General features: G+C 46.9%; 1 protein-coding gene across 7 annotated transcripts in view; it reads right to left on the reverse strand.

The window, feature by feature from the left end:
• STARD9 (StAR related lipid transfer domain containing 9) overlaps window positions 1-27,725 on the reverse strand; it is a 122,323-nt gene that overhangs the window by 1,615 nt on the left and 92,983 nt on the right. For 6 of the 7 annotated variants that reach the window (XM_005603100.4, XM_070238483.1, XM_070238491.1 and 3 more), the window contains 10 exons: window positions 17,489-27,697; window positions 17,100-17,297; window positions 16,523-16,706; window positions 15,997-16,134; window positions 2,009-2,126; window positions 1,735-1,853; window positions 1,436-1,500; window positions 1,072-1,274; window positions 756-835; window positions 364-522 (listed from right to left, as the gene is read on the reverse strand). In XM_005603100.4, the coding sequence (XP_005603157.1) occupies window positions 364-522; window positions 756-835; window positions 1,072-1,274; window positions 1,436-1,500; window positions 1,735-1,853; window positions 2,009-2,126; window positions 15,997-16,134; window positions 16,523-16,706; window positions 17,100-17,297; window positions 17,489-27,697 (11,473 nt within the window). Of the gene's footprint in view, window positions 1-363; window positions 523-755; window positions 836-1,071; window positions 1,275-1,435; window positions 1,501-1,734; window positions 1,854-2,008; window positions 2,127-10,372; window positions 10,489-15,996; window positions 16,135-16,522; window positions 16,707-17,099; window positions 17,298-17,488; window positions 27,698-27,725 lie in introns of those variants that run through there. The other variant, XM_070238499.1, reaches the window with a different exon arrangement.

Genomic DNA, 27,725 nt, shown 5'->3' on the forward strand with positions numbered 1-27,725 from the left:
TCAGGGAGCTGGGAGTGGAGAGCTGGAGAGAAGGGGTGGTGCTCTCTGCTCTGCTATGGCTCTGCTTTTGCCTCACAATGACTCATCTTCTCCTGAGGACCCTGGGAACAGCCAGAGGATGTAGGCCACTGGGCTCTCTGGGAATAGCAGCTTCAGAGAAGGTTCATCAACTCTGTCTCAATCTTTCCTCTCTGATTCCCCTCTGACTCTCCTTACTGTGACCCAAGAAGCCCTTGAATCTCCAGCTCTTGGGCCACACGGCCTGGGCGCTGAAGGATGTTGAGCAGCTAAACAGAAAACTCTCATGGGGCTGTGGGGTCAAATCAAGGCGTGCTAGGAGGCCAGCTGAACCAGGTGGGTCACCTGGGCCAAGTAGATGACTCTGGTGATTTCCTTCCCTTCCACGGTGAGCGGCTGCAGGATCCAGGCACTGGGCAGGATCTCCCCTCGGACCATCTCTCTGCTGGGTCTTGGCATGGATGTGTCATACACAGACTGAGCTGCCATGATAGACAGTTGCCCCTGGGGACAAAGAGTGATGAGAGTCCTGCCTACATGATGAGGATCAAACAGGGACAGACTCCAGGGCAGTCAGTATCATGGAAGGCAACAATGGCCCAGCCTTCACGGCACCCCCACCCCCGCCCAACTTGCCCTCCTTCCCCCAGAGGACCTGATGCCCAGAGAGATTGCTTCTCACAACACTCCAGCCCAAGTTCTTCCCACCACATCTTTACCACCAGCAAGGCAGGCACCTCTTTGGCTTCCACACAGACACAACAGAAATCCCGTGGCTGCTTCAGGGCACACAGGGCAGTATTGCACACCAAGTACACTGGAAGGTCAGGGATGGGAAGAGTCAGGGGGCACATGGACAGAACTGGTCCTAAATCCTTCCCAGCCCAGGGACCAGCCCCAACATCCCATCATTCTGCAACCTGACACCCAGCTGGACCTCGCCTGAGTGATCTGGACATAGTCTGAGTCCCAGCCTCCCAAGAGGGCTGCCTCCAACCCTCCCACCACCTGCGTCCCCTGGCCAGAGGCCATGGAAGCCTTCCCTGGGCTCACCCAGGTTGATGCTTTTGGTTACCCGCCGATGCAGCCGCGCTGTCTGGATGGGCTTGTGGTACAGGGGCCACAGGGTGGGGTCACTCACAGCTGCCCACACGTGAGACAGCGGCTGGGCCACCACGCCTGCCCCCAGGAAGCCATGCCGAGTAGAAGAAAACACCTTGTAGTAGAGCTGCACCTCCTGCTCCTCACCCTGATAGCTGGGGGACACCAGGACGGGGTGAGGGGGTGACACTGGGTTCCAGGGCCACAGAGGAGGGGCTCGGTGAGGGACTCAAGGAAGCCAGCGTGGAGTGGGGAAAGGGGAGAGAAGCAAGCAGGACAACAGGGTTAGGACAAGATATTGTGCAAAGGAACTTACTTCCAGCCAGCTGCTGCCTGGTGGCTGAAGAGGTTGTGCAGATCATTTGAGCAAGCAGCCATTACCTGGGGACACGGTGACCACACCCAAATTAGGGGCATGATTCAAACCAGACCTCTGGGTTAGTCACTTGGGCCAGCACTTACTGAATTCCCCATTTGTACAGATGGAGTACAGCAAAGAAACCCACATCAGCCTGGCTGCCCTTATCTGCCCTGCTCTTTCCACCCCTTCTTTTCCTCCCCCGCCCAGCAGAGGTCCGTTAAAGGAACCATGGGGACAAGTGGAGCAGTTCTCACATCCGCCACAGAGAGGTCCACGATGTGCTTGGCCAAGTCCTGGTAGGAGGAGGAGGAGCAGGTTCCCAGGCTGGACAGGCTGGACGGAGAACAGCAACTGCCCCGGGAGGCTCTGCGGCCTACAGCGAAGACGGCAGGAACGTCAGGGCCTCGGGACAGCAACAGCTTCCTTACGGACAGTCACTTGCACCTTATGACCCCAGGCCAGATCCTCCCTGGGATCATCCATCCCCAAACCAGGCAGGTGGCTATGCCCCCGCCCCTCCCCACTCACTGTAGGCTAAGGTCCTCCAGGTGGACCCGGCCTGATTCAGGTGACTGTCCCTTACTGCAGAACGGCCCCGTACATCCCCTGTCCAGGAGTCTCGGGAATCAGGCCAGTTTGTGTCACCCTGCAGAAGAGAAGATGCTCAGGACCAGAGCAGAGGAAGGCAGAAAGTGGAGCACAAGAAAGCCAGCGCAGAATTATCTTCCCGGCCTCTGAACTGCACCAAGAGTTTCCAACATACAGGCTCAATTGAAAAGATCTTCCCCATTGGGATTACAGGAGGCTGATGCCCCCGAGAAGTCAACACAATAGAAACCAGTCCCTTAACAGTCTCTCCTCACTCTTCAAGCCACAGGCTCAAAGGCTGCTTGTAGGAGAGTTTCAACAGGAATCAGAATGAACTGGGGCTGAGAAGACCAGGTACCAGGGTCAGTGGGTGGGGGATGCTCTGCACCACTGTGGCAACAGGAATGAGGCCACGGCTGGAGCTGGGTTTAGTGTGGGCAGCAGTGGGAGGGAGGATGGGGAGGAAAAGCAACGGGCTGTGAAAAGCTTGACTCTTGGCCCAGGTACAGCAGCTAAGCCAAAGGTCCTAATTCGGGACCAGATGGGGATGCTCCTCTGATCTGCAATATGGTCACCCCAAATTTCCCTCAGCCAGCTCCTCAATAACACGGCCCTTGACCTCTGCTGGATCTAACGGGCACTCACCATCCTACCTGTGTCCTCAGTTCCTAACCTAGGGCTACTTTAAAGACAGGAAGAGGTGAACAAAGACAGTTCCAACTCCATCCTCCCCTCCTTTCCTCCTGCTGTGACGTATGCTCGCTCCCACTTTAGGCAGACTGAGGTCTGGTGCCGCCCTCTGAAGAACCTGTCACCACTCACCTTCTCTTTCCTCACTTGTTGCCTCCACCTCTCCCTCTTCACTAGATTCTTCCTATTAGTATTTAAGCATTCAAAAATTTCTCTCACCTTTAAAAACCTTCCTCTACAGGCACCTTTGCTCTCCTGCCCTTCACAGATAAACTTCTTGAAATGATTGTCACTATTTGCTGTCTCCCACCTATTACTCCCTCCTGAACCCGCTCAAACCTAGCCTTTGCCTCACCACCCCAGCGAGCAGCCATCCCCAAGGCCCCCAGGATATCCACGTGGCTGGGTTTGGTGAACAAGTCCCGGTCCTCCTCTCACTGAGCCTCTCCCTTTCTCCTGAGATACTCACTTCTCCAGTCCCAGGCGCCTGGCTCCCCACTCTCTGGGTGCTCCTTCCCACTTTCCTTTGTTGGCTCATCCTCTTCATACATAAGGTGATATTTTGGGATTCTCTCAAGACTCAGCCTAGGCCCTCTTTTCTCACTCTATAATATAGTCCTAGGTGATCCCGTCTGCTCCCACTGCTACATTGATGACTTCCAACAATCAATATCTGTGGATTAATCAATAAATATGGCTGAGACAACAGGGTTGCCAACTGAGAAAAAGGCTACATGAGAGACTCATTTCATACATCATGCCAAGATAAATTCTTTATGCTTTGTGGTGCAAACATATATGGGGTAGGGGATAATTTAATATTACTACAAGAAAATAAAAATTAAGAAAAATAATATCATAGTGGGGAAATGCCTTCCTAAACAGGGCACAACATCCAGAGAAGCCATGAAAGAAAAGATTGATAAAAACTAGATAACATAAAATTAAAATTTCATTATGTGGTAATGAATATAAACAAAGAAGAACAAATACACAACTAGGAAAAAACACTGGCCTCAAATGAGAAAAAGGATAATTTTCTTAATATAAAGAAAGGCCTCCAAAAATAAAACGAGAACGACCCAACAAAGAAATGGACACAGCACACTGGCAGTCAGAGCACAAGACCAAAGGGCTCTTAAATATCTGAAAAGGCACTCAGTCTCGGACACAGAAGAGAATTGGAAATTGAAACTACAATGAAATACTATTTTATGCCTATCAGATTGGCAAACATTTAAGGAAAAAACCCTTGATAACTCTGTTAAGCAGAATGCAGTTAAGTAGGCACAGTTATGTGTTGTTATTTGTGAGTGTAAATTGGCATACTTTGGAAATATTTATCCCATTTTAAATTAAAAATGTACATATCCTTTGACCTAGCAATCTCATGTCCAGTAATTTAACCTACAGATATTCTTTCATTTAAGTATAAAGGCAATAAACATAAACATTTTCAAATATGAACTCACAGAACCTACAAAATACAGTGCCCTTGAGTGTCTTGAGGAAGTTATGAGAGGAAGACTTACTAGGATGGAAAAAATAACGCACGGCCAAGAACTGGAAGTGAGCAGAGCCCATTTAATCTAGCACCAGAACTAAAACAACTCTGTGAACGCAAACACCTTAAACAATGCTGAAATACTCTAACAAAAGGTAAAGAGAAAAAAGGAGAAAAGGTGGATATATACTGATTTCCTCATGTTTTATAGCCAGGGTGAAAAGAAAACTGCTAAATCAAGAAATAAAGACTATTTAAAGATACAGAAGTGATCATGACAAGAATTTAAAAAAAGAAAAAGACTTTCAAATTATCAGAAAAGATACATATATAGAGAGAAATACATATATACAGAGATACATATATACAGAGAAAACACGGACTACATATGAAGATAAAACAACAGAAACAATTTTTAGATTCCCATGGAATATTCGTGACAAAAAAACCCTCAATAAATATAAAAAATAGAAATCACACTTTCTCTGAAATCATACATTGTCTCAACACATAGCAAACCAACTAAAAATTAATAACAAAATCAAAAAACATAAAGGCCTTTTTATTAAAAAAGTTTTAAAAAACTCTTAACAACAATTAGATTGAGGAAGAAATACAAAGTGAAATTGCAAAATGACTATAAAAAAATAATATATGGGAGGGCAAACTGGTACAGCCACTATGGAAAGCAGTATGGAGTATTCTCAGAAAATTAAGAATAGATCTACCATATGATCCAGCTATCCCACTGCTGGGTATTTATCCAAAGAACTTGAAAACGCAAAGGCATAAAGATACATGCACCCCTATGTTCATTGCAGCACTACACACAACAGCCAAGACTTGGAAGCAACCTAGGTGCCCATCAAGGGACGAATGGATAAAGAAGATGTGGTATATATAAACAATGGAATACTACTCAGCCATAAGAAACGATGAAATCCGGCCATTTGTGACAACATGGATGGTCCTCGAGGGTATTATGCTGAGTGAAATTAGTCAGAGCGAGAAAGTCAAACACCGTATGATCTCACTCCTAAGTAGAAGATAAAAATGACGACACACACACACATAGCAATGGAGATTGGATTGGTGGTTACTATAGGGGAAGTGGGTCGGGAGGGCAAAAGGGGTGATTAGGCTCACATGTGAGGGGGGATGGACTATAATTAGTTTCTGGGTGGTGAACATGATGTAATCTACACAGAATTCTAAATATATTATGATGTACATCTGAAAGCTATATAATGTTATAATCCAATGTTACTGCAATTAAAATAATAATATATATCACAACTCATAGGATACAACTAAAGCACTGCTGAGAGGGAAATTTTTAACTTTAAATATTTACATCAATGAAAAAGAATAAAAATTAATACTATGAACAACTATATGCCAACAAATTAGATAGTTTGGGTGAAACAGACAAATTCCTAGAAAGACACAAACTACCGAAACTGACTTGAAGATATAGAAAATCTGAATAGACATTTAAGATATTGAATTAATAACAAAAAAAAATTCCCACAAATAAAATTTCTAGATGAGATAGCTTTATTAGTGAAATCTACCAAACGTTTAAAGAATTAACACCAGTCCTTCACAGTTCTATCAAAAATAGAAAAGAAGTGAACACTTCCCAACTTCTATGAGGCCAGATTACCCTGATGTAAAAACCAAAGACATCATAAGTAAACTAGAGACCAATATCCCTTATGCATATAGACACAAAAATCCTCAACAAAATACTAGTAGGCTGAATCTAGCAGCACATAATGAGGATTATACACCACTATCAAGTGGAATTTATCCCAGGAATACAAGGATGGTTCAACATACAAACATCAATGTGATCAATGTGTGATACACCATATTAAGAGAATAAAGGGAAACACCCACATGATCATCTCAATAGATGCATAAAAAGTATTTGACTAACTCCAACACCTTTTCATGATAAAAACACTCAATAAGCTAGGACTAGAAGGAAATTTCCTCAACCTGATAAAGATTATCTACGAAAAACCCACAGCTAACATACTTAATGGTAAAAGGCTGGATGGTCTTCTCCTGTGATCAGTACCAAGAGAAGGATGTCTGTTCTCACCACTTCTATTTAACATTGTACTGGAGATTATAGCTAGGGCAATTAGACAAGAAAACAACAACAACAAAGGCTGATTATATGATCTTGTTTATAGAATATCCCAAGGAATCTACTAAAAACTATTAGAACTAATAAATGAGTTCAACAAGGGTACAGGAGACAAAATCAATATACAAAAATCAATTGTATTTCTGTTTAGTACCAAGGAGCAAATCAAAAATGAAATAAAGAAAACAAGTCCATTTATAATATTGTCAAAAGTAATAAAATATTTAAGAATAAATTTAACAAAATAAATGAAAAACTTACACTCTGAAAACTACATTGTTGAAAAAACATTGTTGAAAATAAAAGACCTGAATGAATGGAAAGATATCCTATGTTCATGGATTCAAACTCTTAATATTGTTAAGATGGCAATACTCCCCAAATTGATCTACAGGTCCAATGCAATCCCAATCAAAATTCCAGCTGACTCCTTTGCAGAAATTGACAAGATGATCCTAAAATTCATATGGAAATTCAAAGGACCCAGAATAGCCAAAACATCTTGAAAAAGAATAAAGCTGGAGGACACACACTTCCTGATTTCAAAATCTACTACAAACCTAAACAGTAATCAAGACAGTGTGGTTTTGGCATAAAGAAAGACATATAATTCAACGGACCAGAATTAAGAGTCCAGAAATAAATCCATACATCTAGGGTTACTTAATCTTCAACAAGGGTCTTGCCAAGACAATTCAATGGGAGAAAAGAATAATTGAACAAATGGTGCTGGGACAACCGCAAAAGAAAAAAATTCAACCCCTAATTCTCACAATAGTCAAAAATTGATTCAAAACAGATCAAGGACCTAAATGTAGGAACTAAAACTAACTCAACTATTAGAAGGAAATATAGGCATAATCTTTGTGACCTTGGACTAGGCAATCATTTCTTAGATATGAAACCAAAATCACAAGCAACAAAAGAGAAATTAGATAAACTGGACATCCTCAAAATTAGAAACTTTTGTGCTTCAAGAGACACCATCAAAAAAGTGAAAAGACACAAAGAATGGAAGAAAATTTTTATAAATCACATAACTAATAGGGGACTTGTACTAGAATATATAAAGAGCTCAAACATAATAATAAAAAGACAAATAACCCAATTAGAAAATGGACAAAAGATCTGAATAGACCTTTCTCCAAAGAAAATTTACAAATGGCTAATAAGTACATGAAAAAATTCTCAACGCCATTAACCATCAGGACAATGCAAATCAAAACTACGATGAGGTTCTACTTCACATCCACTGGGATGACTATAACAAAAAAGACAGGTAATAACAAGTGTTGGCCAGGATGTGGAGAAATACACTGCTGGTGGAACTGTAGGACAGTGCAGCCACTTTGAAAAACAGTCTGGCAGTTCTTCAAGCAATGAAACACAGAGATACCCTATGATCCATCAATCCAATTCATAGGTTGAGAAATGAAAACAAATGTCCACACAAAAACTTGTACATGAATGTTCATAGCAGCATTATTCATAATAGGCAAAAAGTAGAAACAACCTAAATGTCCACCAACTGATGAACAGATGAATAAAATGAAATGATTTATTCATACAATGTGGTACTTACGGCCATAAAAAGGCATGAAGTTTTTTTTTTTTTGAGGAAGATTAGCCCTGAGCTAACTGCTGCCAATCTCCCTCTTTTTGCCGAGGGAGACTGGCCCTGAGCTAACATCCATGCCCATCTTCCTCTACTTATAAACGTGGGACACCTACCATAGCATGGCTTGCCAAGCGGTGCCATGTCCGCACCCGGGGTCTGAACTGGCAAAGCCTGGGCCACTGAAGCAGAACGTGCACACTTAACCACTGCACCACCGGGCTGGCCCCAGGAATGAAGTTCTGATACATGTTATAGCGTGGATGAACCCGTGCTGCAGGTTGAATTACTGTCCCCCAAAAAAGATATAGTGAAGTCCTAACCCCTGGCATCTATAAGCATAACTTTATTTGCACAAGAGTCTTTGCAGATGTGATCAAGTTGTGATGAGGTCACACTGGATTAGAGTCGGCCCTACATCCAATGACTGGTGTCCTTAAAAGAAGGCCATGAGAAAACACAGGGACAGAGACACAGGGAGAATGCCACATGACACCAGAAGCAGAGGTCAGAGTGATGCAGTTGCAAGCCAAGGAATGCCAAGGATTGCCTACAACCACCAGAAGGCTTGGAGAGAGGCGTGGAACAGACTCTCCCACCAGAGTTTTCAAAGGGAGCAAGGCCTTACAGACACCATGATTTCAGACTTCTAGACTCAAGAACTACGAGAGAATAAATTTGTTGTTTTAAGCCACGCTGTTTATGGCAATTTGTTGTGGCAACCCTAGGAAATTAAAACAACCCTGGAAACATTATGCTAAGTGAAAGAAGCCAGTGACAAAGGACCACATATTGTATGATTCCATTTCTATGAAATGTCCAGAATAGGCAAATGCATAGAGATAGAGAGTAGGCTGGGGATGGTGGGGAGTGATGATTAATGGGCATGGGTTGTTTTTTTTTCAGGTAATGAAACTGTCCTAAAATTGATCGTGGTGATGGATACATAACTGTGAATATATTAAAAGCCAATTAATTATAACAAAAAATAAATGGGGGCTGGCCTGGTGGTGCAATGGTTAAGTTGGCACGTTCCACTCTGGCAGCCCAGGGTTCATTGGTTTGGATCCTGGGTGTGGACCTATGCACGACTTGTCAAGCCGTGCTGTAGCAGGTGTCCCACATATAAAGCAGAGGAAGATGCGGCCAGCCCTGTGGCCGAGTGGTTAAGTTCGCACATTCTGCTTCAGTGGCCCAGGGTTTTGCCGGTTTGGATCCTGGGTGTGGATATGGCATCGCTCATCAGGCCAAGCTGAGGCAGTGTCCCACATGCCACATGGCAATTTAGAGAAGGACCCACAACTAAAAAAAATATACAACTGTGTACCGGGGGGATTTGGGGAGAAAAAGCAGGGAAAAAAAAAAGTAGAGGAAGATGGGCACGGATGTTAGCTCAGGGCCAGCCTTCCTCTGCAAAAAGAGGAGGATTGGCAGCAGATGTTAGCTCAGGGCTAATCTTCCTCAAAAAACAAAACAAAACAAAACCCTCTATAATTTGAATAAATGAGCTAAAATAGAGAAGTGCTCAAAAAAAGGATGAGCATGTTAAAAAGGCCTAGGGCCCAATCTGAAAGAACTCCAAATAAGGAAATCTTGAACAATCCAAGCAATGAAATTAATAATGATGATACCAGTTTACAAGTCATAGAATGAAATATTTACAAGTCCAAGCTGAATAAAATAAATAATTGAATAAATTAAATAGGGAGAGAAGGGATAACACTTCCTTACAGAAAAATTCCAATTAATAAATGTATAAGAAATGAGAGAAATACAAAATTGCCATTAAAACACCACAGTAATAATTTTTTCAGGCAAGATACAACAATGGATGCTCAAATAAGCGGGTGAAAGTTTGAGGAAAATAGACTATTTGCATAGTCTCAAAGTATCTCTTGAGGGGAAAATAGTAACTTTCAGAAGAGAGATCCCAGACACCACCATAACTTCAAGATTAACATCACTAATATGATATACTGACATCATCCACCCTCTGCTATAATGTATTGAGGATAAGGCATTGCATGGGACATACTTTTATACTACAACACTAGTTTTTGTTTCTCTGAAATTCTTTTCTTTTTAAAGATTGGCACCTGAGCTAACATCTCCTGCCAATCTTCTTTTTTTTTCCCCCTTCTTCTTCTTCTTCTCCCCAAAGCCCCCAGTACATAGTTATATATTCTAGTTGTAGGTCCTTCTAGTTGAGGCATGTGGGACGCTGCCTCAGCATGGCCTGATGAGCGGCGCCATGTCTACGCCCAGGATTTGAACCAGTGAAACCCTGGGCTGCCGAAGCGGAGCACGCGAACTCAACCACTCGGCCACAGGACTGGCCCCTGAAATTCTAACTCAACTGGCATGCTGTATTCTTCTTTGCTTTACCTGGCAATCCCAACTGAGAAGGGCACATCGTTTCTGTGGTATTCTTGCCAAAAATGCATCACCATGATCTAATTATGAGAAAAAATAGCAAACGTTCTGTAAAATTACTGACCATGAGACAAGGACAGACTGAGAAATTATCACAGGAAAAACGAATTAATTTTTTTTAAAAGTAGAAATTAAATTAGAGTCAAAATGGACTCCAGAAGAGATGGAAAATCTAAACCAGGGGTTGGCAAACTTTTCCTGTAAAGGGATAGATAGTAAGTATTCAAGGCTTTGCGGACCATTTGAGTACTTGCAACTACTCACCTGTGCCATTGCAGCATAAAAGCAACCACAGACAACACAGAAACGAGTGGGTGAGGTTATACTCCAGTAAAGCTTTATTTACAAAAACAGGCAGTGGGCCAGATCTGATCAAAGGGCCATAGTCTGCCAAACCCTGATCTCAAAGACCACTTTCCATAGAAGAAACTTTTCAAAGAACTAATCTCCCCAAACACCACGCCTTGTCAGTTTTAAAGGATAATTACACCAAACTTTAGAAGATTAGATAATTCTAAAAATGTTTTAAACTTTCATCCCCATTTCCCTTTCCCACCACCTCATATCATTCTGACAAGTTTAGGGTGTATCTTTTTGTTTGCATATGTTCTTGCAAAAAGAATTTTGTGTATATATAGTTTTAATGCATACAAATAGTCATGTGTTAAACCTCGCTCTGTTTCATAGGGTTTTCATTCAATGCTTTGCCCAGGTGTTTATCTAATCTGTTGATTCTGACTCTTCCATAGTATTCCAAGTGTACATGTACCACATTTTACCAAACCATTCTCTCAGTGATGGCTTCCAACTCTTTGCCACTTCAAATAATGCTTTATAATAAACAATTTCATACATGTTCCCTCATAAACTCTGCAAGGATTGCTGGGTCATAAGAACCTATAAGGGTTCCTATATCCCCAAAGTCCTGCCAACCTCTGGCATCATCTGGCTTTCTAATTTTTGACAATTTAATAGGTATAAAGTTTCCATTACTTTTGTAACTATTCCTGAACATTGAAAAAGAAAGAAAACTTCCATCTTTTTTTTTGTACAAGAGGAGTATAACATTGGTTAAAAAAACCCCTGAAATATACTGCAAAAACAGAAACTACAGAAAAAAACTTATAAATATTGATGCAAAATCCTGAATAGAATATTAGCAAATAGACTCTGACAGTACATTAAAAATAACAATATATCATATGCATAAGTATATAATGTATTATAGCATTGATTCCAGGAATGCAAGAATGATTCAATATTACCCCCCAAATCAATCAATCAATCAATCAAATGATCATCTCCAAAGACTCTGAAATAACCATTCTGGATGAGAATACTCTATAGGGGGCTGTGTCTGAGTGGTTAAGTTTGTACGCTCTGCTTCAGCGGCCCAGGGTCTCGCCGGTTCAGATCCTGGGCGCAGACAGGGACCGCTCATCAGGCCATGCTGAGGCAGGGTCCCACATAGCACAACCAGAGGCACTCACAACTAGAATATACAACTGTGTACTGGGGGTCTTTGGGGAGAAGAAGAAGGTAAAAAAGAAAGGAAGATTGGCAACAGATATTAGCTCATGTGCCAATCTTTGAAAAAAAAAAGAATACTCTATAAAACAGGAATAGATGGATACTTCCTTAGTACTGCAAAATGTATCTATCTCAGCTCAAAAGCTAGCGTCCAGCTTCAATGGGGAAACACTAGAAGCATTCCCACTAAAGTCTGGAATAAAACAAGTGTGCTCACTCTCATCATTATTATTTTATTTATGCTGGGATACTAGATAATTCAATTAGAAAAGAGGAAGAAAACAGTGGTACAAAAATTAGAAAGGAAATGGTAAAATGATCATTATGTGCAGATGATGTGGTTGTATACCTGAAAAAATCTAGAGCAGGCTATACAATACGGTAGCCACTAGCCACACGTGGTTATTGAGCACGTGAAATGTGGCTAGCGCAACTTAAGAACAAAAATTTTAATTTATCTTAAATTTAAATTTAAATTAAGATAGCTACCTGTGTTAGTGGCTACTCTGTAAGTGCAGATCTAGAAAATCAACCAAAAACAATATGGATAGAAAATTAATACACAGCAATCAATAGCTTTCATACATACAGAATAACAACCAAATAGAAGATATAAAGGAAGAGAAAACCTATTTACAACAGAAACAAAAAAGATAAAACACTTAAGAATAAATCTGACAAAAAATTTGAGAGACATGCGAAGGAAATGTTAAAAATATAAAAAGGTTTGAACCTACCACGTTCTTGGTTAGGAAATTCCACAGAATAAGATGTGATTTCTCCCTAAGTTGATTTATATATTTAACATGATCCCATTAAAATACTAAGAAGTTTTTTATAATTGAACTAGATAAGCTCATCCTAAATTTCATATAAAAAATAAAGAATACTCTGGAAAAGCTCAGAAAAAGAAAAGCAATGGGTAGTAGAATACATTATAAGACATTACAAGAAAAGCTGATGTCTTAAACTGGTGAGGCAAAGATGAGCTGTCTGGATGAACATCTAACAAGCCTTGTAGGGACAACTGGATAACCATCTGGAAAGAATAAAGTTGGATCTACATCTCATACTATATCTATATTCCAAATGGATCAAAGACTTAAATGTGAAAAATAAAACATACAAGTTCTAGAAGAAACCACAGGAGAAATTCCTTCTAACTTTGGAATGGAGAATGTGCTTCTAATTATGATTCAAAACATAGACACTATAAAAGTAAAACTGATAAATAAATAAAACTTTCTGAATGGCTCCAAAGAAATAAGCAAAGTCAAAAGAGAATGAAGAGGGGCCGGCTCCGTGGCCGAGTGGTTAAGTTCGCTCGCTCCGCTGCAGCGGCCCAGGGTTCGGATCCTGGGCGCGGACATGGCACCGCTCGTCAGGCCACGTTGAGGCGGCATCCCACATCCCACAACTAGAAGGACCGGCAACTAAGATATACAACTGTGTACGGGGCGGGGGGTGGGGAGATAAAGCAGAAAAAAAAAAAAAAAAAGATTGGCAACAGTTGTTAGCCCAGGTGCCAATCCTTAAAAAAAAGACAAAAAAAAACAAAACTAAATCCTCAATAAATAAAAAAAAAAAAGAGAATGAAGAACTGGGGAAAAAAATTTGTAATTCATATCAGGCAAAGAACTCCTGGAAACTGGTAAGAAAAAAATAGAGAAATGAGCAAATGATATGAACAGATAGCTGAGCAAATGTCCACACATGTGCTACTGTCGGTGAGAGCGTGGGGGAAGGCGGAGTCTCACCTATTGCTGGTGGGAGGATAAATTCGTACATCTGTGAGGGAAAATTTGTCAATATCTATCAAAATTTCAAATGCATATACTCTTTGTACAAGTCCACTCTTGGGAATTTATCCCACAGATATATTTGCACATGTATGAAATGACACATGCACCAAGTTATTCACTGCAGCATTGTTTATAACAATAAAAGATTGAAAACCTAAGGTGGGGGACTGGTTACATAAATTACAGTGCATCTCTACAATGGAAGGCTGTGCCAACAATAGAAAAAAAGGAGAGAAAGTTCTCTACATTCTCACATAGAAAGAGCTCTAAGATATACTGAGTGAAAAAAACTACAAAGTTTGGAACAGTGGCATAATACGTTTTATCATGTATACATAAGGACACTCTAGGAGGATTCCCCTCAAACCACCACTGTTTCCTTGGGTGGGGTGAGCCAGAAGGACTAGGTAGATGGGGAGAGGGATGGGTACTTCCCCATATACCTTTATATATGTGTATATTTTTGCCTTTTCTACCACATGAACATATATCTATCTAAAACATCACATTTAAAAACATGCAATAAAAGAGAAAAAAGAAACACTATTCAACTGTTAAAAAGAATGAGTCAGCACTAGATTTACTGACACGCAATGATATCCAAAAAATATTTTTAAGGAAAAAAAGCAAAGGGACAAAGTGGGTACAGCATGCTTCCATTCACTGCTTTACAAAAAGATATATTCGTATAGATGCACAGATTGTCTCTGGAAATATACACCAAAATGGGACCGACGATTGCTTCTGAGGAGGGCAAACAGGAGACTGGAAGATGCACTTGATACTGTATGTCCTTTGCTACTGTTTGAATACTTTTTTTTTTTTTGAGGAAGATTAGCTCTGAGCTAACTACTGCCAATCCTCCTCTTTTTGCTGAGGAAGAGCTAACATCTGTGCCCATCTTCCTCTACTTTATATGTGGGACGCCTACCACAGCATGGCTTTTGCCAAGCGGTGTCATGTCCGCACCTGGGACCTGAACCGGCGAACCCCAGGCCGCCAAGAAGCGGAACATGCGAACTTAACCACTGCGCCACCAGGCTGGACCCTTTTTTTTTTCTTTTTACTATGTGAAGTTTGACTTATAAAGTGAATTTCAAATTTTATATCCCAGGCCAGATCTGACCTCTGAGCTCCAGATCTGTATTCCAACTGCCTGATTTCCAACTCCTCCCCTGCATTTCTCACAGGCACTTTCAACGCAGTAAATACAAAACTAGACTCCTGATCTTCCCCACAAAACCTGTCCTCCTGCAGGGCTCCTGCCACTGTTGACAGAAGCATCCCTCCAGGTGCTCAAAAGTGTGTGTTCTTCTCAACTTGTCCCTCTCCCTTCCTCCAACATCCAACCAGTCCCTGAGCCCCGTGGATGTTCTCTCTTCACTGCATGTGAAGATGTGGATCTGTCCACCTTTACTGGCAGTGCCCTAAACCAAGCAAGCACCGTCTCTCCCTGGGCTTGCTCATTGACAGGTCCACCTGCCCCCTCTCTTGCAGTCTCATCGTTCTGTTCCCCTGCATCAAAGCTTTCCAGCAGCTTTTGGGAAGTAACATGATCAGATGGATTAGAAAGGGGCTAGAATTCTCAATAGCGTCTACATGATTTTGCCTTTTCTAGTCCTTTCTCACGCCATTCTTCCATCTCACTCTTTACCGTCCAGCCACATTAGCCTTCTTTTAGTTCCTCAAACTCTTCCTCCCTCAGAGCCTCACTTGCTGGGCCCTCCGCCTGGAAGGCTGCTCTCCCGCCCTACATCTCTCCCAACACCACCAGCAGTAGCTCTACCTAGCTCTCACCTTTCCAGTCTCAGCTTAAACACACTCTCTTCAGACCATCTTTACTCACCTTCCACACTAGGTCAGGCCCCCTGTTTTATGCAATAGAACTTAACTGCAATAATAATGAAATAATCATAAAATAAGCTGTTTAATATTTATCCCTCTAGTAGTCAGTTTAAGGACAAGAACAGTTTTGCTCACTGCTGTATCCCCAGTGCCTAAAATAGTGTCTATAAAACAAACACTTGTTGAATGAGTGAATAAACAGGGAGAGGGTGACAACCAGAGGGAAGACCTGAGGCCATCACACGAGAAGGGCTCATGTCGGCACTGCCCTCCAGGAGGCTGAACTTTCTGCCCAAACTCATGCCTCAGCGGTCCTGGCCCCCAGTTCAGGCCTAGCATCTGCTTACTCACCACACTGTCTGGGGACTGGAGCTGGCCTGGAAAGGCTGGGCTGCTATTGTAACCAGAGGTGACACCGGAGGAGAGGCTTCCATTGGAGCTGGTGCACAGGGAGCTGGAGGTGGCCAGGGTATGTAGTTTTTCCTCTTCCTGGGAAGGACAGATGACTATCAACCAGCTTCTGGTACATCCTTACTATCCATGCCCCCACCACCCCCAAAAACACTCTTCTCCTCTCTCCAGCTCCCATCACCTCCCACCTCAGCCTTATACCCTTACACCTCCCCACTCCCACCCCAACTATATACCAAAGCCGCCTCCTCCCAGACTTTGACCTGAGGACAGGAGCCAGTCTGATGAGGATGACATGGAGAGAGAGAGTGAGCACAGCTCTGAGCTGGCCCCAGGGGTCCAAAGCCCTCCTCCAAACGCTATGTCCCAAGACTCAAGAGGCAGCCCCGGTGGAGGGTGACCCAGTCTGAGGTCTGCCCCAGGCTCCAGATCTACTCTGAAATCAAAGGCTCGCCCCACTCCACACCCTCAGCAGCTGGGAGATGATCTGCTGGTGGATTCTCAGCTTCTCCTGTTCAGTCTGCTCCTGCAGTCGGGCCCGGGCCTGGGCGATCTCCACCTTGGACGCCTCACGGACCCGCTGATATTCTCGTAGCATCAGCTCTATCTCAGAGGGTGGGTGAGCAGACCTCGATGCCGACCCTGGACTCCTGGGGAAGACCACAGGGGTGGAGAGATACCTTCTAACATGGTGGACAGGCCCACTCAACACCACCTCTTGAAGGACCCATCCTCTCTTTGCCCACAGGGTCTTAAAGTTTGGTTTTACATCCCATTCTGAGGCTCAGGCCTGCAGCTTTACCTAGCATGTCACAGCCATCCTGTCTATCCTTTCCCATAACTTTCCTCTGCCCTCCCTCCGATCCTCTTCTTTCCTTTTGCCCCAGTCTCTCACAGCTGCCTCCACTTCTCCACAGGCATGTAGGACCCACTCTTGGAATTGCTCCCGTCAAAGGAAGCTGCAGCCTCCACTCTCCAGGATGCTAAAATCCAGGCCCTGTTCTCAACCTCTCACCCACACGGAACCAGCTCCCTGCAGATACCTGGTGGTCTCCACAACATCCTTCCTCAGTTGCTGCAGGTATTCTCGACGCCTACTGGGTAAGTCAAGGTCCCGGCTGGGAAGATCTCTGTTAGGCAGGAGGCTCAGTTGTTTCTGGGGGCTGAGGCTTCGTGTCCGGCGGAAGTTCTGAAGTCGCTCAGCCCGCTCTCTCCGGAGAGTCTCAATGGTTTGTTTTTGCCTGAGACAAAATGTGCTTGATTTACTGAAGCTGGCCCTGAATGCCCTTCTCCATCTTAAGACCTATTTCTGACCCCTGGAAGATCCCAGAGCTGAGCAAGGGGAGAGGTAAGAGTCAGCTCTTAGCCTTCTCTAGTTCTCTTTCCTTTCACCCCATCCCTTGCCCTCCCACTCCAGGCCAGAGGCCCTTACCGGGCATAGAGCTCCTCCCAGGTGGACAGCACAGGCTCATCGGCCGTGAGTGCCTCCCCGGTCCCACTCTGCAGCACCCGCAGCAGGGCATCAGTCTCTCCAAAGCCGCGGTGCAGTTTCGCTTCCGTGAGCTCCACGCTGAGTGAGAGGTTCTGAGCCCCAACTTGCAGGGGAATTTGTTCCTTCCGGGACCACTCAGGATCCTGGCTCTGGTCGTTAAGAGGCTGTGGGGGCCTCTGTGCTTGCTCTTCAGAGCTGAGGTCACATCTGGTCCCCAGTAACTCCATCATACCTAGCCCCCCAGGAGAGCCATCCTGAACCCCACACCAATTACTAAATTTGTTGTGCATTGGGAGGTCCTTCAGGCTGTGATGCTGGGGCTCAGGGGCCATGTGCATCTGGGACCTAGGGTGCAGCAGCCCCTCAGGGTGGTAGGCCTCTGTCGGGCCCAAGGTGGAACCCTGGAGCCCTGTGGTATCAGTTAACTTAAAGACATGACAGGGGCTAAGGTGTGGGAGGCCTGCCCGCGAAGAGGAAATGTCCAGAGTGGCTTGTGGCTCCATTAGCGATGATGAACTCTCACTCCCATTTTCTGTCTTGCTCTGGCCTTGACTCAGCCCCCTACTGCTCAGTGGGCCACACTCCAGGGAAGCCATGTCCTCAGGCACAAAGCCATCGGCCAGCCTCTGGCTCCTGCTCCTCAGTGGTGGAGGCGGCAGTCTGCTTTGGACCCAGGTGGTGGTCCTGGGCTGAAGCTGTTGAGGGGGCTGCTCTAAGAAATGAACTTGGAGTTTCGGGCTCTGCTGTGGGCTGCCGGGGGAGCTCATCTCAAGAAAGGACCTGCCACTGCTCCTTTCTAAGGGACTTCTGTCTTCTCCACACAAAGCCCCCACTCTCTGGGAGCCACCTGACTCATCAGTGGTTTGAGAATAATTATCCATTGGAGGCCTGGGGGCATCAAGGGGAAGGTCTAGGCTGGAGACAAGCTTTTGGTGGTCTTCAAGAGGGTGAGCTGAGGGGGCTGAAAGAGACGAAGAGGCTGGGGACAGCCCCAAGCCGTGGGTGCTGGCACTAAGTGTGAGAATTGGGGAAGAGGCCCTGTCCACCAACAAGGCATTCATGGGACCCAGCTCCTTCTGAACCCTAGGCTCCCCGACAGATTCCACAGCACTGGGGCAGGGCCCTGGGGAGTGAGAGATGCTGAGGTTGGGGCTGCTCACAGCCAAGCAGGACGGTTCCTCTGGCTGGGAGCTGGGAGGCAGGGAGACATCAGGGGAAGCCTGGGGGCTCACGGAAGGGAGGTTCTGTCCAGAGGAGGCCTTCTGAAACCTCAAGTGGGATGAGGGTCCTGGGGGGCTCTGGGGCCTGCAGTCGGGGCTTTCTGCCTGAGGATCTGGGGGCCCTGCCGTCTTCCATGCTGTTTCCTCTGCCTCTCTCTTCTGAAGTGTCCCTAGGACATGTCCCTTTTCTTGAGATGTGGTGGAGATATCTGTGCCCAGCACTTCAAGGACCACATTGACCTCCTGAGGGTTGGCCTCTGGGGCCTGGAGGCGCAGAGGTGGTGAGGCCAGGTCAGTCTGGACCCCCTCATCCACAGTGGTCTGTGTATAGGTGTCCATCATAAGGACCGGGGGTGCCTCATCTGGGGTCTCCCTCTTGGTATTCTGCTCCTTTTCAGTCACACTTGGCTGGGAGAGACTCCCCAGCAGCTCCGAGGTACTGTGCAGGAGCTGCGCGAGGTGGAGAGACAGGTTGTGCATGCTAGCCCAAGTGGACAGATCAGAGACCGGCACTGCACTGGCTTCTGAATGAGCAGAGGAGATGTCGGTGTAGCTCCAATGGAGCCTGCAGCCTTGGGTCTGTGTGCCCTGCTCCAAGGTGTTCATCCTGGACTGCTCCACGGGGCCGCCCACCTCTGATGGATACAGCAGCATAATCTCATCCACTGGACCTGCAGCACTTCCTTCAGCCAAAGGGGGCTCACTCCTCAGACAGCCTGCTTCATCAAGGGTACCCGGGAACTGGGCTCTCGGGTCAGGACCCTTAGCGGGGGCTGCTCCTTCAGGGTCAGTCAGGACATGGGAGTTCCCCAAGGCAGATGAGGAACCCCATACTTCCCAGGCCTCATGTGAACTTTGGGCATTTTCAATGCTGCTGTGCGTGCTCGACAGGCCCTGGGCATTGGCATGGGTGCTGAGGTGGGAGTGGAATGGGGAGTTCCGGTTTTCTAGGCCATTGTCCATGCTGGAGCACCGGGCTGTGTTTGATGGTATCAGGCCCTGGGGTGTCTGGCTACAGGAGACATCGACTGCACTGCCAAACACATACTGTTTCCAGCCAACGTGCGCAGGCCCCTCTGGCCACCAGGGCAGGACATAAGGATTGACATCACTGGAGCCAAAGTGCAACAGTCCTTTATCCACCTCGGAGTGACACTTCTCTGGCCTGGCCTGGCCACCTTGTCTCTTGAGCTTTTCCTGCTGGGCCTGTTCCAGAGTACCAGACATCCAGCTGGTCCTGAAATCGGGGGTTGGCATACACGAAACAGCTGCAGACGTTGGGTAGGGAGGGGTGGCAGGTTGCAGGGGCCTGTGATCAGCAGTGCTGTTGTCCACATTAGACGAGGCTTTCTGATCACAGCCCTCCATTTTCAGAGATGTTCTTGCGGCGGACTTTCCTGAAGAATAGTCCCTGGGGCATGTGTTCCACGATCTGTTAGGCTCCTTTGTACCCTCATCTGTGAGGGAAGGAGGCTCCACACTCAAGTTCAGCTCCTGAAGAGACCGGGAAGAGCTGACCACAGAGAACTGTGGTCTTGGGGGGGACTTGGAGTGTTCGGGGCCAGAGAAGACTGCAATCAGAGGGAGTGAGCACCTGTGGGGGGCAGCCGGCTGCTCCCTGACAGAAGGGGGCTGGCCTGGGCTCTGGGCTGCAGGCTGTGTTATTCCACTCTGCCCCAAGGGGACAGCGGCTGATTCTCTGAAGCCTGATGAGAACGTCTTGGGCTTGGCCGCAGCCGCCTCCTCTCTGCTGGCATCTCTAATCTGACAGCCATCCAAGCCACCTTCATGGGAACGTGGGGGACTCCTGCCCTGGGCAGGCTCTTCACCACCACCTGAAGCCTGGTATCCCTGCTGTTCTTCCTCCTCCCAGGGACTGTCAGCCTGGGGACTGGACATGTGCTTTAACTTTGCTGTGAACTTGGCTTGGGGAACCAAACCACTGTGATTCCTGGACTCAGCAGAAAATTGTGGCTTTTCTGGAAGACATCTGACAGCATTTTCTAAACAGCCATGCTGTGGTTCCACCAGCAACTCACTCTCAACAAACCCTTCACTTAAATTCAGAGTGTGTGATCTCCCAGTTGTTACAGGTGGTTCTGGCTTGGTTTGAGACTCCTGTGCATTCTGGCCACCTACAGGGCTGTCCTGAAATTTCCTCAGCGGCTCAGAGTACATGCCTGCAGGGAAGGGGGCAGCCTCAAGCTCCATTATGGCTTTCTCAGCAATCCTTTTCTTGGGATCCCCTACTGACCCTGAGCTTGTAGCAGCAATTGTGTGGCTGAGGGCACTTGTCCCCACCTCAGGGGCAGCAGGGGAGCTGCAGCCTTGAGCCAGAGGTAGGACAGCAGCATTAGTGGAAGGCTCCAGAGTGCTGCTGTCACTTGCCCCAAATTCCACATTAATGCCTTTGGGTTCAAGGCCACGTGCCAAGAGCATTCCAGCTTCCCTGGGATTGCTCTCTCCTCTCTCATCCATTCCACAGGCCATGGAAGGTAGAGCTGGGTGGAGAGTGTGTGGGGCAGCCTTGGAAGTCCCTTTCCCCAGGTCACCATCTCTATAACACAGTAAAGTGGAAGAAGGGGAGAAACAGGCATGAGAAGCAATGGGTTGAGGACCACAAGGTTGTCGGCAAGGAAGAATTCTGCTGTCTTCTTGCCCCCGAGATGGGCTCTCAGTCCTGCTGCCTTCAACGCTCCCTGAGAAGACAACACAATCTAAGGTTTCCTGTGAGCATCTACATGGGGCCTCCTCCCTAACTCCTCCAGGATCTGGGCTAGGTCTTTGATCTGGCAATGGAGGTGGCCTGGGATGTTCGCTGCCAGCCCTGCAGGCTTCTGGCTGCCCAGAGCCAACACTCCCCTTCCACTCCACACATTGCTGCAAGGGAGCTTCCAGTTCACCCCTTCTCAGGGCTCCAGGCAGGACAGGACCTTGTTTGGGACTTGCTCTCCCTTCTAAGCTGGTGGAAGCCTCAAGGCATTGGACATGGTCTTGTTTAGGCCCTGGGAGACTGGCAGAATTCTGAACATCACAGATCACAAGCTGACTTTCAAAATAGGTTGTTTTCTCTCCCTGTGCAGCCAGTAAGAAGTTACCTGAATCTCCTCCAAATGTGGTGTCTAGAGTTCTAGGTTCTTTGTGCGCCAGGCTGCTCTCCTGACTGCCAGGGGGCACGTCTTCTACAGTCTCCCGTGGAGCTAACTGGCTTTGCCCATGTGGAATCACTCCAGGATGATCAGAAAGGGCCTGAGAAGGTAAGGCAGCCACTACTTTCTCTGGTATTACCCTCCTGTCCTCCTCTACAGCTGTTGAATGAGGAAGACTATCTGAGCCCAAAGGATCAGCAGAGGAAGGTGTTCTGGTTGCTTCTTTCTTTTTCTCTATGATTTCAGAAGAGCTAAAGTGACACAGAAACTGTTCACGTGCTCCCAGGAAATGTCTCAGTTCTCCAGTACAGTGGCTTTCGCCCAGAACTGGGTCAGCATGGGAGGAAGTCTGTGAGGGATGGCAGGGCCTTGTATTAGTTTCAGTGTTGGTCAGAGGTTGAAAGCTGTCTGCAGAGAGGAGTGTGGCCTGAAGGACTTTCCTCTCATCAGTCAGCAGATGTCCTGGTTCAGCAGAAAGAGATGCCACATGAAATCCCTGCACTTCACCCTCGTTCCTGGTCATGTCTAACACTGATGGGTCCATTTGTTGACACTGAGGCCTGCCAGGGGCCCTTGAAGAACATTCAGGTTCTAACAAAGTCTCATAGTAAGGAAGGACTGTGTCCCCAACCACCAAGTCATGAAGCTGCTTTCCCTGGGCCTTTGCCTGGCTGGTCTCCTCCAACATAGCCAGGCCCGTGGAGGTAGGGGCAGAGGGCTCCAAGTGAGGCACCGTTGGCAGGGACACGGGGGCTGAGAAAGCACCACTGGTAGGACTGAGGTCCTCAGCCACCTCCTCTGCCTTCTGCCTCACCTCCCTGCCTTGGTCGTTACCCTCCTCTAAGAGGCAGCTGGCTCTCACTTCAAGCGGGCTAGAGACCCTGTTCAGGGAACTGGCTCTACTTGTTCCTCCTTGTACAGCTGCCTCATCTTCAGGAGCAGAACCCACCCTGGTACTCAAGCCCATCAAGGTGTTTCTGAGGTTCTCTCCATGGTCCTGGGGACTGGTGCTGGCTGATCGCCTGCCCTCTGCCCCCAGGGGAATGCTCTCTGGTACACTGGATTGACCACGAGATCCCATGGCCATGGATATCGCAGACCCACACCAAGCAGAGTGTACTATGGAGGAGCCACCTGCAACAGTTCCCTGAGGGCTGCAGCTTCTGGGCTCTCCACTCTGGTCCTGGCACACTGCTCCAGTTACCAAGGGAGAGTCAGACATTTTCAACATTGTGGGATCCAACACATAGTCAACTGAAGAGATGCCTATACTATCAGATGCAAGAGGATAGCTTCTCGGCAGCCTTGGAGAATTCAAGGGCAAGGTATTACTCAGGTCTTGATGAGGAGCCCTAGAGAAGCCTGGCTGGTTTAGCAGTGGGCCAGTCTCCTGGCTGAAAAATGTGCCCATACAATGCTGGCTTGGACTAGGAAGTTTCTGAATCAATGAGATCATTTTGTTTTCTTCCTGTAGGCTCCCTCCTCTTTGCACAGCCATTTCGTCAACTCTGCCTTGAACTTTTGGCTCCTCTTGCTTAGAACTACTTACGCACTTGGCAACGTGGCTTTCCTGAAAGCCTTTGACGGTCTCCAATTCCTCCAGACTTCCCAAGCCACAGGGCTCCCCTTTGGGGCTTGCTGATGCATTCACCAACTTACCCTCCTTCTCAGAAGACTTGTTGGGCCTGGACTGCAATGGCAGAGCTCTAGCCAATGCTTTCGTTCTCCTTGGATTAACAGAAGTGTTGGTGGACTCTCTGTGAGCTGTACATGTCCCTAAATAATCACAAGTATCCCTAGTGGGTCTGTCTAATACAGCTGGGTGGGTATGCTCTCTCACAAATTTAACATCTTGTATACACTCCCTTGACTGGAAGGGGCTCAGGGTGATTTTCCGTACCTGGGGATCCTTCCCACTGCTACTATCAACCCCCATTTCTCCATCTTCACCATCCCTAAAGATAACATCATCTGTCTGTTTTGGAGAAGATGGCTGATCCTTGAAGGAAAAGTGCCTGATTGGCACCGGTTCATGGTCAGCCATCTCCTGGTCCTTCTGGTCCTGGATCACAAACTCCTTACTGACTCCCAGTGTGTTGGAAACACAGAGCTGCTTATTCTGCTTGGATTCGATTTCCAAGATGCCATTTTCCAGCTGCATTACACTCCTAATTAGCCTAGCCATTTCATCAGCATTATTAACTCTTTTATTCTGTTTCTTTCCAGAAAGTTCTTCTTTGGTGTTTAACATTTCTTGTGACTGTCCAGGGCCCTTGCATTCATTGGGGTTTCTTTCCTGAGAGCATGCAACCGACTGGAATCTTTCATATGTAAACTCTGTCCATGGAAGCTTACCCTCTTCTGAGCTGTCTTTGGGATGGAGAGCTTTTCCAAGAAGCCCAGTTTCATTCTTCCCTTCCTCCTTGTGGGTTAGACTCTCATCCCGGGTCATTTTCTCTGGGCTGCTGACTCTATGATGTACTGATCTGGACTTCAAAGAAAGAGCAGTTTCCCCTAGCATGTCCTTGTCAAGGCCTAAATTGATGGTTTTATACACGAAATCAGACTTGGCCCCAGAAGGAAACTGTCTGTTGGTGCCAAAGGCCTGGGTCTGTCTTAGGACTGCATTCTGATGCTGCTCTTCTTCCCCACCTACTTCAGATTCACAAACAAGGAGAGGCTTCCAAGACCCAGAACTGTGTGAGGAAACATTGCAATAGGATTGTACAGTGGCCTTTTCTCCCTCCTTGAGGGCTGGAAGACTGTGTTTATTTAAAATTCCAACTTGACTTTCAAATTCACCCACTTTTGTGCTGGTAGATGGAAGAAAATGTCTGTTCTGGGCAACAAAAAAGTAATCCGAATTATGGCTTTCTTCTTTAACATTTCCAAGGCATTTCCCTGTTTCTCTGCTAACTTCCTTGGTGTTCAGATCAATTGGCCTCTGTGTTGTGACCTGCTGAGATGAAGCAATCTTGGAATTCTGGTTTTGTAACAACACTGGCAAATTATTCTTCAAATAAACATTTTGGAGGACTTGGTGGTCATAACCAAAGCCCCAGGCTTCCCTGGGGGGTGGGGAAGGCACTCTCGCTTCTCTGCAAGCCGGGATCTCTAAGGCAGTTTCTGTCAGGACATCCCGGCTTTTGGTCACATAGAATGTTTCCAAGAGAGGTGGCTGCAGGGAAGATGGGAATGGATTCCAGAGAGCAGAATGGAGGGACAGCTCTGGCCCTGATGGAAAGGCAAAGGAAAGATTGGTGTGTCTCCTGCCTACTTCCTTGGAGCTCTCCTGGTAGTCTGCTTTCTCTTCCTGCAGAGGGTGGTGGCTCTTGTGAGTTAATTGCCCCTCCTGGCCTGCACGATTCTTCCTGAGAGGAGCGCACCCTTGGGGCCAATGGTCTTCTTTGGTGGCTATGGTGACATTACTGTGACAAGGATTCTTTGGGAGGGAACATTCATCAGAGGAAGTCATCAGTCCAGGCTTCCTGCTACCTTGAGAGGAGGACTCTTCCAAGTTGTTCTGTTTGACTTCACGTGCTTCTACCATGGAATTTGCTATCTTGTTCTCTGCTGCAAAGACCTGTGCATTTGTAGTTCCAGAAGTCAATGATTCTACGTCTGCTGAGTAAGTTCCACTATTACTCTCCTCTATCTCACTAGTTGTGAAGAAATCTGAAGTATCTTCTAACTCGAGACTCATACTGTCCTGTTCTTTCTCTGCTCTCAAACGCCTAATTTTGGATAGATGAATAGGAAAGTTGTTGAAATCCAGACTGCTAGATACCCCAGAACCAACTGGCAATAGAGTATCTCCTCCTTTGATAGGAGCTTGGTTCAGGGAACCAGAGTCCTCCTTGAGGGAGGAGAAAGCTGGCCTGGGCTCTCCTATAGCCTCCAAAACAGGATGAGACAGTTCAAAGAGGTACTTCTGCTGAAGGGCAGTCCAGTCCTTCTCAGGTGTGCTGCCTACATGAGTGAACGAGGCAGCAGAGGCAGCCAACATGCTGGACACACTAGATGCTTCAGAGTGACCCTGCTGGGCCATGTCAGGGATACCTCTGGCCTGAAAGGTGCCATCAGCTCCTGGCTGGAGAAGCCTGTGAGACCCCCAGCGTGAGAGCCTGGACGTATCAACAGCGGGGACTGCGTTTGCATCTCTTGCACCGCCCTGAAGCAGCCTGGGGCTACAGGGCAGGACTGTTTCTGCACCTGTTGGCTTTAATTCTTCCATATTTAGCCAGTACCCAGACCTCTCCCAACCACAGCGCTGAAATTCTTGGACATCAGGACTTGGACATAAAGAACCCACTACTCCTGGAGGGCTGCTGGGATTGATCTTGGAGTCACAGGAAAACCAGGAATCCATGGACAACAGAGGGCTCCCTCTCGAAAGCTGCATGCCTCGGAGAGTGCTGGCCTGTTCAGAGGACTGTGCCTCAACCTCTGACTCAGACTGCTCACAGTGGGGCTGAAGAGCAAGGTAAAATGAACTGCTCGTTGGCAGGATGGCATCCAGCCTGGCTCCTGTTCTGTAGGTGATGGGACCAAGCCTGCACATTGCCTCCTGGTCCACTATAGGCAGACTGGAGGTCTGCAGGTGCCAAAAAGTCTCTGTGGGCATCTCATCGGCTAAACCGAAGAAGGGTTCCTCTTGATCTCCCCCTAGTTCTTCCTCAGCATCAACTAGGCTATCCAGGGAAAAGCTCCTGTGGGTTTGGGCAAATAGTCCACTGTCTGAGGACGTGCTGAAGCCCCTCACAGAGGCTCTGGCTCTGGCCCTGGGGTGGCCCTGGCTGTTGGTGAGACAACTGCCCCCTGGGCTGTCTTGTGGGCTCTGGTACTCCTTCTCAGCTAGCGAGTCCTCAGATATTTGGCTGTCATTGCTTTCGGAGTTCTCTGGCTCTGGGAGATCCCGCTCCTTCCCCTGGGGGTCCTCTGGTTTCAGTGGCTCCGTTAGGGCTTTGGCATAGACATGGGAGAGAGAATCCACTGAGTAACTGCTATCTGTGTCAGATAAATCATCATCATTTTCTCTTGCATGATCCGTTACTGGGCTGGCATCTGTGAGTGAAGCCATCATGTCTGGGCCCCCTGCACTGTGTTGCCTCTTCATACAGCGGCCATGAGGCAAACAAGAGGGCTTTTTGGAAATGTCTCTGACCCTAGCTGCCAGCACCCTCTGCTGCCTTTTTGATGCCCTGTTTGGGGAAGGTGGTTTGGATTCTGCGCATAAAGTCCTGGCTGGCTTTCCATGCCCAGCTGCTTGTTTAGGTCCACGGGGATGTGAGGAACTGCAACTGGCTCCCTTAGCTGGCTTGTGGGTCCTAAGGTTCCCTTCTTTTCGCCACTCTGCTGGTGCGCGGCCAGACTCTGCTGGTCCCTTAGCCCTCCTGGTCTGGGTGGAAGGGGTGAGAGCCTCTGGCTCATCCTTTGGCTTTAGCTTGTTAGCTGACTGGCCCAGAGATGCTAAGCTCTGGGACACCATCCGACGGGGCTGCTTACGCACTCTCTCCATTTCCTGGATGCTGGCAGACTCAGAGCTCACAGTGAGGCAGGTGTCTGGAGCTGAGGCTCCCTTCCTGGCCAAGGCGCCCCTGGCTGTGCAGAGCTGCCCCTCGCCTGAGGAACGGAGGGCATTCTTGCTGAAACACCCTGTCCTTGGAAGGTAAGCATCAGCTTGGGGCAAATACTCTTCTGATGGGGTTTTCTCTGGTACTTGGTCAGTAGGGTCAAGCACAGGAGGTAACGTGGTGGAGGGATTCCAATTCAGGAAAACACTGTGGAGACAAGGAAAGCCATCTCAGA

This window comes from Equus caballus, chromosome 1 (genome assembly GCF_041296265.1).
Source record: "Equus caballus isolate H_3958 breed thoroughbred chromosome 1, TB-T2T, whole genome shotgun sequence".
In the NCBI taxonomy this organism is placed as follows: Eukaryota; Metazoa; Chordata; class Mammalia; order Perissodactyla; family Equidae; genus Equus; species Equus caballus.